Genomic DNA, 13,527 nt, shown 5'->3' with positions numbered 1-13,527 from the left:
AACAATCTTTGGATGTCTTACAGTTACAGCGGCTTCCCGGCACTGAACGCTCAACTCTGTGAGCATCAGGATGGTCTCAGAGTCCCCAAAGCAACATCAGCCCTGAGACACATCAGTCCCATCAGCCCTGCTGCTATATTCCGTCGCTCCCAACAGGTTTATATTTTCAAACGCTAACCCATGATCCCACTTGTCAAATCTCTCCTCCTCCTCCTCTCTAATGTCCTGATCCTCCCTCCGTAGGAGATCAAATCAGCCCAGCGGATGGCCAAAACCTACTCCTCCATCCCTCAGATGTGGTCTAAATGTCTCCTCAGGCACTGTCACGGTCTGTGGTTCATCTGTTTGCCTGCGTACGTCAGCGCGTGTCACTCTAAAGTGCGCGCTCTGCATACTGCTTACGATGTGCTAAGAAACATGCAGGACAAAAAGCTGCAGCCTCCAGATGAGGTACAGTCGCCTCTATTGATTGCTTTGATCATTTGCGAGTAGTGCTGCAGGTCTAGACTGTAGAATCTTGCACTTGTGTTGTGATTTTGTGTTTAACGGTTTGTTTCTGGCCCTCTGGAGGTGTGTTATCGAGTCCTGATGCAGCTGTGTGGGCAATATGGTCAACCTGTTCTAGCGGTTCGAGTCCTGTTTGAGATGAAGAAAGCCGGAGTTCAGCCTAACGCCATTACATATGGATACTACAACAGAGTGAGTGTAGTTTTCTCATGTTAAAATATACACATTCATTTCAAGGCCCGTTCACATAAAAAAATATGATTAGGAAAATAACTGTAGAGATTACCATATAAGGTTCCACAGCGGCAGATGATACTGTTGTGTTAAATATTCGACTTCTATAGACATCTATCTATCTATCTATCTATCTATCTATCTATCTATCTATCTATCTATCTATCTATCTATCTATCTATCTATCTATCTATCTATCTATCTATCTATCTATCTATCTATCTATCTATATCTGTCTGTCTGTCTGTCTGTCTGTCTGTCTGTCCGTCCGTCCGTCCGTCCGTCCGTCCATCCAACCATCTGGCCATTCGTTCATCCATCCATCCATCCATCCATCCATCCATCCATCCTTCCGTCTGTCTGTTTTATCTATCTATCTATCTATCTATCTATCTATCTATCTATCTATCTATCTATCTATCTATCTATCTATCTATCTATCTATCTATCTATCTATCTATCTATCTATCTATCTATCTATCTATCTATCTATCTATCTATCTATCTATCTATCTATCTATCTATCTATTTATCTATCTATCTATCTATCTATCTATCTATCTATCTATCTATCTATCTATCTATCTATCTATCTATCTATCTATCTATCTATCTATCTATCTATCTATCTATCTATCTATCTATCTATCTATCTATCTATCTATCTATCTATCTATCTATCTATCTATCTATCTATCTATCTATCTATGGGTTTGTCTAAATCCTTGCTTGCATTGTATAATATAATGTCTATATACATTACAGTTTTTCTCAGTCACTTTGGTGCATTTCTCAGATCAGAACTAAAATTCGCCAAACAGTAAGTGCATTTTTCAAAACAACACATACAAATAGCAAAACACCATGGATTACCTGCAAAACCCAGTCTCCATGCTCAAAGTCCTGTGGACATCTCTCAAAACTAAATTTCTTTGTCTATAAACGTTTCCTTGTGTTATTGTGTGCGGATAAGACAATAACAGTGTACTCTGAAGAGCTGTTCTGATGTAAACTATCGCAATATTTTTTGTCTGTTTGTTTGTGCTGTAATTTGTTGACAGATCATATCATTGTGATACAGAAAGGAAAAGACAGCAATGCATAGCATAAAGCATAAAGAAAAAACAAAAGTAGAGATGTGAACATAGGACAATCAATCTCCTTTTAGACCTTCATTAGAAAAGATCAAGATTCACCAGGGAGAAATGTACCAGTTGTAGACAGATTTAGAAAAAAGTTAAATGGAAATGTATAGAAAAATAAATTATTAAAAAATTAAAAATTTAATTTAATTTAATAAAAAAAAAATATTAAAAAATGAATTATGAAAAATATTATTACAACTTGTTCAGTCATTTTGCTTGTAAAAACTTATGCCATTAACAAATGTTGTAGGGTGTGAGACAATTCAACAGAGACCCAAATAATGCATTTTGCTCAACATGACATAAGCAATTGATATTGTAACATCAGAGAACTGCACATAATCATTTGCATGATTGTACAAAAGCATTTGCAACGAGAAACTGCTTTTCTGATGTGCACAAGTGACACAATGATGTGAAGATTGAACAGGTAGTTTTGAGAATTTCTATTCTGATCTGAGAAATGGACCAAAGTTACTGAGAAAAACTATTTTGATGCAGGCACCAAAATGGCTCTTTTCTTCAACCCTGAAATACAAAAAAAAAATACCCCCCAAAAAGTGTATATTTTTCTAGATTGAGTTCAATATTGAAAGGACTTGTTTATCCTCTGATATGGAGCTGTTTTTTTATTTAACGTGGGCTGTATGTCTTTAACAATCTGGTGTTTTGCTTGTGGTTTTTGAGGGTGAAGAAATGTCACAGAAACAGTGTTCATCTAATTTAATACAATTTTTTATGCAAAATACATCAAAAACAAACAGCATATGACATTTTTCTCCTAATTTTAAAAGTTGATAAGCACATTTATTTACAAATCCTACTAATGCACAATCACAAGGTTAGTTGCAGTTTTGCTTTTAGCATTTTTCCTGCTAACTGCAACTAAAACAGACAGAATCAGGACAGACCTGCAACCCAGTTTATATTACCAACACAACCACTGCTCTGGCATAGTTTGATTCCAAATGCCACTTGGTTTAGCATTTTGCATCTAATGAAATACCACACATACATTTTATGCAATATATGAGCTGCTTTAATACTGAAATATAGTTTGTAAAACCAGCTCTTCAAAATAAAAGAGAAGTGATTTATCTGTAGAGGTATGTTTTGCTAATTCTTGAGGACCTTCATCTGGCAGCAGATTTGGCATGTGACTTTGTTTTTCATGCCTGTTATCATTAGACAAAAGCATAGACCAGCAATCATCTCCCTGGGGATCGTTTTTTTTTTTTTGTGTTTGTGTGTGTGTGTGTGTGTGTGCGTGCGTGTGCGTGTGCGTGTGCGTGTGCGTGTGCGTGTGCGTGTGTGTGTGTGTGTGTTTTGGAAATTGTCCCAAAATACCAGGAGGACACACTGGCATAGATATAAGTCTGGGCAGCTGAGCGTTGCTCCAATTCTATCAGAGTAATTACAGCTAGTCCTTGACAAAGAACACAATCTACTTAAGATAATGAGAGGCATTGTACTGTAGAATTATTCAGCTAATCTGTATGTGAGTGTGTGTCTCTTACTGTAGCATTCTTCTCCCTTCAGGCCGTCCTGGAGAGCACATGGCCTTCTTCCACCAGAGGGGGATACTTCCTGTGGGGAAAGCTGAGAAATGTGGTCCGGGGTGTGGTGCTGTTCAAACAAGTATGGAGGAGGCAGACCACCCACCCGAAAGACACTCATCTTTCTGGTAAAACCCCCAACTCTGTTGCACTTATTCTCCCCAAAAAAGCATTGATAGTCTCCTAATGCAATGTAAAAGCTACAAAATCCACCCAAGATGCTGGACAAAACAAATTTTCATAACATTTATTTAAATTACTAATGGATATTGTAAATATGACTATTTTCTGAATCAGTGAATTGTTAACAGAAGATGAGCTCAAACCAAATCATTTGAATTAGAGAATCATAACTTGAAGACTTTCTATGAACTGATCATTGGATTAAATGAATCATTAACCATGACTATTAAACTAACTTGCTCTAACTGGATCATTTGAGTCGGTTAACTGTTAAATGGACACCCACTCCAATGAATAATTTGAATCAGTGAATCAGTAACTGAAGTCTTTCTATGAACTGATCATTTGTTTCAGTGAATCATTGACCATGACTATAAAAGTAACCTGCTTTAACTGGATAATTTGAATCAGTTAAATGTACACTCACTCCAATTAATCATTCAAATCAGTGAATCATTAACTTAAGACTTTCTATGAACTGATCATTTGATTAAGTGAATCATTAAGTTTAGATTCATTCAAACTGGGTCGTTTAAATCAGTGAATTGTCTGCTAGAAGCTTGATGCAACTGGATCATTTGAATCATTGAATCATTAATTGAAGATTCGCTCCGACTCAATCATTTTAATCAGTTTTCTGTTGACTTGAGAACAGATACAATCGGATTAGTCCAATTCACAAATTAATCATTCACAGTGATTTGCAATCCAATTAAGAGGGAAACTATCAGCTTGTTCACAAATCAATCACTGCTATCGCTTCAGGTGATGATCTCTCCAGTTCAGTGGAGGAAAATATTAAGTTTTCAAATGTAACATAGTAAAAGAAAAGTTTCTCAAAAAACAAATACTCAGACACAATACATAAACTTGAAAATGTACCTAAATGCATTAACAAAGGAACTAAGTTGTCAGTTTCCACCCCTGGTAGCTGCTTTCATTACATTACATAATAATCATTTTGTTTCCCATTGCTCCACCAGAACATTTAATCATTGTTCCGAATGATTAGTCATTATATCACAAGAGTTATTACAGAGTAACGAGATGCCCTTTGAGATGTTAGCCTAGCCAACAGGGGAGCATCGACTCAATATCGTTTCTCAGTGTTAGAAAAACTTTCCATCATTGCACAGGGAAACAGGGTTACTTGAGTTTTGTGCCTCAGGGGGGCTCTATCTCTCCCCCTCTTCACTCGGGCCTGATCCAGCATGCCTGCTCAACCGGAGAGACTTTAATGGCTCCAATTAAGATGAGAGTCGATAGTCGCCTCCTCAGCCACATAGTCTGCACTCGATGGCATCTACTTTCTCGCCTGGGCTGCTGTAAACAGCATATTAGAGAAAGGCATGAGAGGGCTTTCTTAATTAAAACAAGCTGCCTTAACATACCACCCCTCCAAAAACTGTAGATTTGTTGTGCAGAACAAATTTATCTTGCGCACAAGGGACAGTCTGAGATCTGATTGGCTGATTGCATGCAGTCGGAAACGGTTACGTTCAATGGATAGGGCTTATGTTAAAGCTTTTATAATAAATGTTAATAGACTACTTTTAAAAAGTTGACTGAAGTCAGTAAGATATATGTTTTGTTTTGTTTTTGGAAGATATTAATATTTTTATTCAGCAAGAATCCGTTAAATAAGTTATTATAGCATTTATTATATAAGGTATTTTCTATATTTATATATACAAAAAACATTGGAATATTTTATTTCCACAAAAATATGAAACAGCATACTTGTTTTCAACATTTATAACAATATTTGACATTAAATTTGGTCTCTAAAGAATTTTTTGTGGGTGTCTATGTGTTTTTTTTCTGTAACTTTATCTGATACTGCCTGTCTTGATCAGAACTCCCTGGTAGTTTACAATACGGTTTCATTAGTTCATATATTTCCTAAAATGAACTAAAAATAAACAATGCTTTTATTAATCTTAGTTCAACATTACTAGTGCTTTATTAAAATACAAGTTCATGCTTGTTAACATTAGTTAAAACTAACAATGAACAACTTTATTTAATAACGTTAATTTAATAACATTTAATAATTGTTCATTGTTTGTTCATGTTAGCAAATACATTAACTAACATTAACTTATACAACCTTATTGTAGTTTTACGAAAATCTCAAAACTTCATTCAGTTGTATTAGATTTAGCTTAAAGAAAAAAAAAACACAGTGTTCTAAATGTATTCTCTAACTTTTGTTTGTTTTACTAGTAAACAAAACAATATTCCATTTTCAGTTCATCCATTTGATGCCTGTTTATCTCAATTCTATAAAATAAATTTCTTGAATTATTCATCTTTTTTTTTTTGCTTTAGATGATTATTATTATTGGATTTAGTGCATGCTTTGAAAGCCCCTCACAACCTTCTCACCCCACGTGAGGGGCTTCATTTTTTTTTTTATGTTGGATCAGAAAAGCCACTAGGCACATGTTCTCTCTGATTGGTCTTTTTGCTCTGCTGCCACTTTGAAATCTGATGCAATCTTTAAGCAGAGATCTTTTCACACTGCAGACTGTGGCTGTTTTGAAATATGTTTCTTGTTAGTTCTCCTGCTAACTGTCTTTCATGCTGTTCTTGTGAGCAGATGCCAGTGATCTCGACAGTGTCAGTCATGGCAGCCTGGACAGCTCTAACGATTCAGCGGAGCGAGTTTCCATTGATACAGACTTCACCAAAATGGATTCCAGTGATGACAGATCCAGCACAGGTACCCGGCCTGCCTTAAGTCTGTCTGTTTCTCCTCTTTTCCTTCATCTGCGCTCTCGGCACATCAGGACGTGCTTCTCTCTCCTTCAAACTCGTCAGAAGTCTCTAGGAGAGTCATTATTTTTCACTGTGGGAGTGAAAAGACATCTCTCGCTTTTTCGTTTTTTTTTCTCTCGCTTTCAGTCTTTTTTTTTTCTCCTACCACACATTAGTATAACACATTTGGTTCTGTGAACAAAAGCATTACGCTTATTCGTATGCCCCCTCAAATGATTCATCCAAAACAAAATTTTAAAAAGGTTCAAAATGAAGTAAAATTTGTTTAAATAATTGTACAAATAGTCGAGGTCAGTACATTTATGAAAGGCTTATCTTATACTAAATCAAAAAAAGCAGTCATTCTTTCATTTTCCTTCGACTTATTTATCAGGGGTGGCCACAGTAGAATGAACCACCAACTCATCCAGGATATGATTTACGCAATGGATGCCAGCACTGGGAAAGCACCCATAAACTCTCGCATTCACACACACTCAAACAGTACGGCCAATTTAGCTTATTCAATTCATTTATAGCGCATGTCTTTGGACTGCGAGGGAAACCAGAGCACCCGGAGAAAACCCACAGGAACATAGGAAGAACATGCAAACCCCACAGAAATGCCAAATGAACCAGCTGGGGCTCGAACCAGTGACCTTCTTGCTGTGAGGTGACAGTGCTAACCACTGAACCACCATGCCACCCAGAAAAACAGTCAAAATAGAAATATTATATTAAAAAGTAATGTTACAAAATAACTGTTGTGGGCTTTAAAGTCCTCATGAACTGATAGTTGTTGGGACTTTTATTGCTGTATGTTGATGTACTTCCAACTGAAACAGAATATTGAGTAGGGGGTGGGGCTTTTTTTTGCACATTATTATAGAGACACAATGCAACACGTCATAATCGCAAGTTGCCTTCTAACTTGCTCCATTAACTTTCTGTTGCGGGAGGGTGATTCCTTGTCCTTTCTGATGAATATAAAGTGACCGAATGTAAAGCAGACAAGCTAAAAATTACAAAACCAAATTTTTAAATCCTGTCAACCCCAAAAAAATAGTGTTTAAGAGCAGAAAAGCAGAGTGCATCTTCTCACATCAGAGAGCTAATGTGGAAATGTAAATGGCGACAAATTAATGGCCTAATCCCAATTCCATTTTTTGTACCCCTAGGTCATTCCCAGTCACTAGACATTTCTGACAGGGTTTTCGAGTGTCATCAAGTGACAAAATGTTGTGGGACTACTATACAGAAGTTATTATTATGGATTATGGATAGCGAAGTTAACCGGTGTTTATTTTAGTGTTTTTTTTTTAAGCATAACCGTATTATATTTAAAATATGTGCCTATTTGTTGTAAAAATTCAGAATAATGACAAAAAAATACTAATTTGGGCATCTCCTGACTTCCATGTGCAGCCATTCTGCTGTTGTAGCTGGTGTATTCTGCAACATTTTCTCAGCCCTTGGTTTCAAGTGTGTTCCTGAAAAATCTCTGTTTGAAGGGGTATCTAGCCCTTCCTCTTAGCCCTACACCAGGGGTCACCAATCTCGGTCCTAAAGGGCTGGTTTCCCTGCAGGGTTTAGCTCCAACTTGCCTCAACACACCTGCCTGGATGATTCAAGTATACTTAGTAAGACCTTGATTAGCTTGTTCAGGTGTATTTGATTAGGGTTGGAGCTAAAATCTGCAGGACACCGGCCCTCCAGGAACAAGTTTGGTGACCACTGCCCTACACCTTCAAGCTAAAGAGAATTAGGACACCCCGACCCCTTCACTTGAACGGGTAAGGGTAAGGGCTAAGGGGTAGAATTAGGAATGGGTCCAAGTATACACTTCTGTCTCCTAAAAGGATGGCTTTTTTTACGACTTGAAAGCTTGTAAAAACTTAGTTCTGAATTTTATTTTGTTTGTTGTGCACCCTGTCACACAACAGCTTATAGGCATGGTGATAAATGTTTCTGTTTACATTTCCCCTCACTGAGCAGAACCTTAGTTTTCTAATATGAGACATTGCACTCTGCTTTTGTGTCCTTAACACTTGTTTTTTGGCGGGTCGAAAGGTTAAAAAAAATGTATTCTGGTTTTAAAGGACAAGAAGGCACCCTCATGTAATAGAATAAGTCAATAGACTTTTTTCACAAGCCTGTTCTAATGCATTTAACAATTTTATCCTTGAAAGTTTTTAATTTTTAGATAAAAAAAAAACAACAACATTTATTTGTATTTCTGTATGTATTATATCATCTTTGCTTCAAATGACAAAAAACGAATTACCACTTTTTTAATGCAGCGTCTATGTGACGTTATTCTCTCCCCTGGCTGCCATCATCAGTCTCACACTATTTTTCACCTTTTTCTGAAAGTCTCGATAACACCATTGTGGAGTTTTTCAGCAAATGCTTATTTCATCAAATAAGATTGTAAAAATGTATTTGTTGTACTCTCCCATTCACTGTGCTCTTAGTGTTCCCAACTATGACGACTTCCACCACTTAGAAACCAGGAAGTGTGAAAAGGGTCTAAAGAGCGAGTTGTTTTACCCCTAGTGGGGGCATGGTCTAAATGCACTCTGTCTCTATAGCAATCTAAATAACAGCAGAGCCAGAGATTCTCAGGGGGAGGGTTTGGTCCAGATGTTTGTTTTTTTATGACAGTTTCTGCTGTTTCATTGTTATAAACCCTCTGGGGTCAACAAACGCTCTGGAATCTTCACGAATACCTGTCTCGCAGTCATAAGAAGCACATCTCAGTGAAATTATTTGCTATAAAGGGACTTTGTATGTACCTCCCAAACTTTTGAACATAAATACTTGTATATCGTATTCACAGGATTATTTCTGATTCCGGATTTTTAATTTTAAGACAGAAGAGTTTTTAGACTGAAAGTGTTTCAGTAAACCCAATTAAAGGAATAGATAACCCAAAAATAAACATTTCCTCACTATTTCCTCGTACTCGGATAGTTCAAAACTTTAATAAATTTCTTTTTTCTGTTGAAAACTAAAGAAAATATTTTGAAGAAATAAAAATAAAAAAGCAGCCATTGACATCTATAGTTGGAACAAATATACATTCTTCAGTTTATCTTCCATTGTGTTCAACAGAAGATGGAATTCATAAAAAGCTGATTGTAAGCAATTGAGTGTAGGCAAACGGTGAGGAGACTTTCATGTTTTGTGTTAACTATCTAATTAACTTCCAGCACAAAGACAAAATAACTGACATTTTTCATAATAGCTTCAAGTCCCGTATGAAATGAGAAACAAGCAGGACTGCAGTAGGTGCATGACACTCATATCTGAGAATATGTTAAAAGACAAAAAATGAAAGCCTCACTGCATGTTAGAAGAGCTTTTTGAAGAATTGTTAAGCTATAGGCGGTGCTGCCCATGCAGGAGATCTGAGAGATGTGCGATTTGACAGAAGAGACTCGCAGTTACAAGCGCTCGCAGACAGTGCTGGAGCAAGACTGAGGAAGAAGGAATGAGTAACAGTGTTATTTTAGTTTACCTCTGGAGGGAGTACTGTGATGTGAGCTTTATGCTCTATCAGCTTTCTCAGCAGCAGCAACTGTGAGTGTCTGTCAGTGTGGCTCTGTTTCATTAAAGTATACCACACAGTAAATGAATGCTTTTTTTATGTTGTATTATCGTCATGTGTTATTATGAGAAATTCTGGATTATCTTGGTTTGAATCTCTTTCTAAGAGCCTCTATCAAATCTATCAAATTAAATCACATAGGAAATAAAGCCGAGATCAAGATTTTAAAATCATTTCTTAACATTTTTTTATAAATAATATAGTGTTCATATTTTAAGATACAAAAGACTTTTTTAGTTTGGCTTACCAAAGAAAAACTGTGATCAAAATAAGGGAACAGCAAAGACTGCTGTATGTAGATAAATTAAAACAACAATTTTACTTTAGGCAGAAAATAAAAAGAAATGGAAAGCTTTTTTTTATCCTTTCCCTAGATTGATGAACATAATTGGTACTACTAGACCAACATAAATGAAACTAAAGTAAACTACCCTTATATAAGCTGTTTAACTCCTGTTAAAATAACTGCAAATAAGACCATGCAGTGATCTCAGAATGTTAAAAATCTGTTGTTCTCTAATTTTGATCTCCACTGTATTTATATACAGATTTGTATGGCAAATCTGTATATAAAAAAGGAAGAAGAAGACATCTTTCTGACATGAATATTTAATAAAGACGGTTGTTTTCCATATCTCTGTTACAAAGTGCTTTGTTGTGAATTGTCTCAAAAAGTGGGGATAACAAGCAAACGGCTGTTCTAAATGCTAAATCTTAACACTCACTGAATGCGTTTTGTGCATTTGTTTCCATTGTAAAATTTGCATTTTCAAACAAACCGGTATTTTCTTTTTTAGGGGGTCAGTCTGATCAGGGCTACGACTCTCTGTCTAAAGAGGAGGTGAGGTTTGGAGGAGGTGAAGAGCAGAACTCCTCTCCAGACATCAAGGAGAAGAAGGACAGTGACTCTTGTCCATGTGAGTAACACAGAATTCTGACCACCTTAAACTTACAAATAATGTAAATCAAATAATGTAAATTTTCTTGCCGTCATTTTGTCTCTGCATTGGAATCAACCACTCAAATTTTTTTGAACAGTGCTTAGCATAATTGAGAACAGCCCATTTTGAAAATGAATATTTGTATCCATTTCTTAGTAAATATAGGCAATGTTTTTGGTGCATTTAATCAAAGCAGATTTATTAAACAGATATATCTATTAAAATTATATTTTAGTCTCCAAACATATTTAGAAATTGAAAGATATTACAATTAAATTCAAGCACAATATTGCAAAAAAACATTACAACCTACAAAATTTTCATCGAATTTTTTTATTTTTTATTTTTTTTGCTTCTCTTGATTTTTCCTCTTTTTTTAATTTGTATTTAATATTTTTCTATAACATAAATTTGGCTGTACTAGTTTTTGGACCGTTATCGTAAGTTATTTTGTTAGATAAGCTCCAGATTTGTCTTCAGTACTGACTAAACTAATATATATGTACAAATATAATATTGTATAGCTTTCTATTAAAAATATGAATTTCTCAGATAGATTACACTACCACTCAAATGTTTGGAGGTTAGTAAGATAACTATTATATAAAGGAATTAATAATAAATGAATGTTGTTTTTGTTTATCAAAATTAAATAATTTATTATGATAAAAATTAATTAAATAGGAACAATCGTATATTTGCAGATGAATGATGTGCAAAATATTGTTCATAGTCATTTCATGATTAACACATGAATGCATATTAGAAATTAAATCAAATCTACTTGTTTAGGGCTGCCTTATTGCCTTTAGCCATGACCATACAGATCACGATCAAGCGCAAAATGTTCAGACAGTGATTCATCTTTAATGAGTCATTAAAATGTCCAAGACTGTGGTGCACTGACAGTTTTAAAAAGCTTAGCTTAAAGGATTGATATAATGTGTGATATAAACAATACTTAAACAATAGCCCTTGAGTTTGTATTCAGTTTATTTAAATGAGAGGTAATGCAGCATAATACAGCCAGTAAACAGTACACCAGAATTTGCTTCCCATTGTAAGATGCCATGAACACCTCTTTGCTTCCACCTAGTGGTAAACTGTGGCACCACAAAATCATTAAACTGCTTTTTGATCTCAAGCTTTTAACAAGTGCCTCCTTGTTATTTATTTCTGATTTCAATCTTCAGCATCTCAGTCGGAACTCTCAAAGAAAGAGGATTCATCCCTTGCAGCTGGAATCCATCCTCCGGAAATCAACAAGGAATCCAGTCAAGCCTTTTCCAACACCATTCCGAAGACAAAAAGACCTAACTCCCTGGATATTTTTGGAGAGAAACCTGTAAGACCCAACACACTGGATCTAACCCCAGATAAGCCAGTAGACTCTGTACCTGTAGCACAGACACAAACAGAAGCATTGGAGGGCGTCGTGAGCCCACCTAAAGTTTCCGTAGAGAGGAAAGCCAGCTGCACGGTTACCATGGAGAAGACAGTTGCCATGGAGAGCGGGCACACTGGCGTGGAGAGGAGCATGAGCTGCAATAGTGCTCTCAGTCGAGTGGTGAAGAGGACGGGCATTGAAGCAGGGTTTGATCCTCTGTCCCTCATGGCAGCTGAGACTCACGGCCATGAGGACGAGGATAATGCGGGCAACCCAAGTGCCCGTCGGGACCTGGCTGAGGAGATTCATCATTACATGAACAACCTGAGCAGCCCGTTAAGCCAGCGTTCTCTCAGTGTGGACCTGAAGGGCCACCAGACCCCGTCCCCTCACAGCTCGCCCTGTATATCCAAAATAGCGCTGGGCTCCCCCAGTGCCTCTCAGCTCCAGCCTCAGCCACGAACACGACTGTTCTCCTCGCCCTCGCTTCCTCAGGGCCGCGTGCGCAGGGTCAGAGAGCAGCGGCCCACTTCTCTGGCCTCACCTTCATCACCCACCCCCTCCTCTTCATCTTTCTCTATGGACTCTCTGCTCACTCCGACCCTGGATGTGTTCAAGAGCAGCTTCCTGTCTGCTGGGAAGGGCGTCGCTGAGAAAGCCAGTAGATTGTATTCCAGACTTTCCTCGCAGACGTCCATTGCACAAGTACGTGTAAGACTTGAGTTAGGATCTGCTGTATTCATACTGGAAACTAGAATGTGGAAAATGAAACTTAATTTTTTCAATTATTTTAACTTAACTTTTCTAGTTAGCCTAACTAAATATTTCTAATTGCCCCAACTAAATTTTCCCAGGTTTTTATAACTACATTTTTCTAGTTCTTTTAGCTTAATTTTTCTGGTTGCCCTTAACTTATTATTCTAGTTATTATACTTAAAATTTTCTAGTTGCCCCCACTTAATTTGACTAATTCTTATTATTTATTTATATATTTATTCTAATTTAATGCTTGTTATTATTGATTTTTTTCTAGTTTTCAAGTTGCTCCCACTTAATTTCTCTGGTTCTTAATTGGTTGTGTTAGTGTAACTTAAGTTTTCTAGTTCTCCCAGCTTAATTTTCCAAGATTTTCAACTTAATTTTCTTGTTGCCAGAACTTAAATTTTCTAGTTGCCCCCAATATATTATTTCTAGTTGCCCCCAC

General features: G+C 36.6%; 1 protein-coding gene across 9 annotated transcripts in view; it reads left to right on the top strand.

The window, feature by feature from the left end:
* Positions 1 to 13,527, top strand: part of dennd4a (DENN/MADD domain containing 4A) — a 343,904-nt gene that overhangs the window by 30,750 nt on the left and 299,627 nt on the right. For 6 of the 9 annotated variants that reach the window (XR_015514341.1, XR_015514340.1, XM_087292118.1 and 3 more), the window contains 7 exons: positions 24 to 156; positions 244 to 450; positions 571 to 699; positions 3,426 to 3,570; positions 6,228 to 6,350; positions 10,793 to 10,912; positions 12,130 to 13,028. Coding sequence is in view for 5 of the 9 variants with exons in the window: in XM_087292118.1 (XP_087148244.1) it covers positions 24 to 156; positions 244 to 450; positions 571 to 699; positions 3,426 to 3,570; positions 6,228 to 6,350; positions 10,793 to 10,912; positions 12,130 to 13,028 (1,756 nt within the window). In the remaining 4 variants the exon portion in view is untranslated. 9 annotated transcript variants of the gene reach the window in all.

Source organism: Danio rerio, chromosome 18 (assembly GCF_052040795.2).
Source record: "Danio rerio strain M-AB ecotype USA chromosome 18, GRCz13ab, whole genome shotgun sequence".
NCBI lineage: Eukaryota > Metazoa > Chordata > Actinopteri > Cypriniformes > Danionidae > Danio > Danio rerio.
This window is presented reverse-complemented; position numbering and strand designations above follow the sequence as displayed.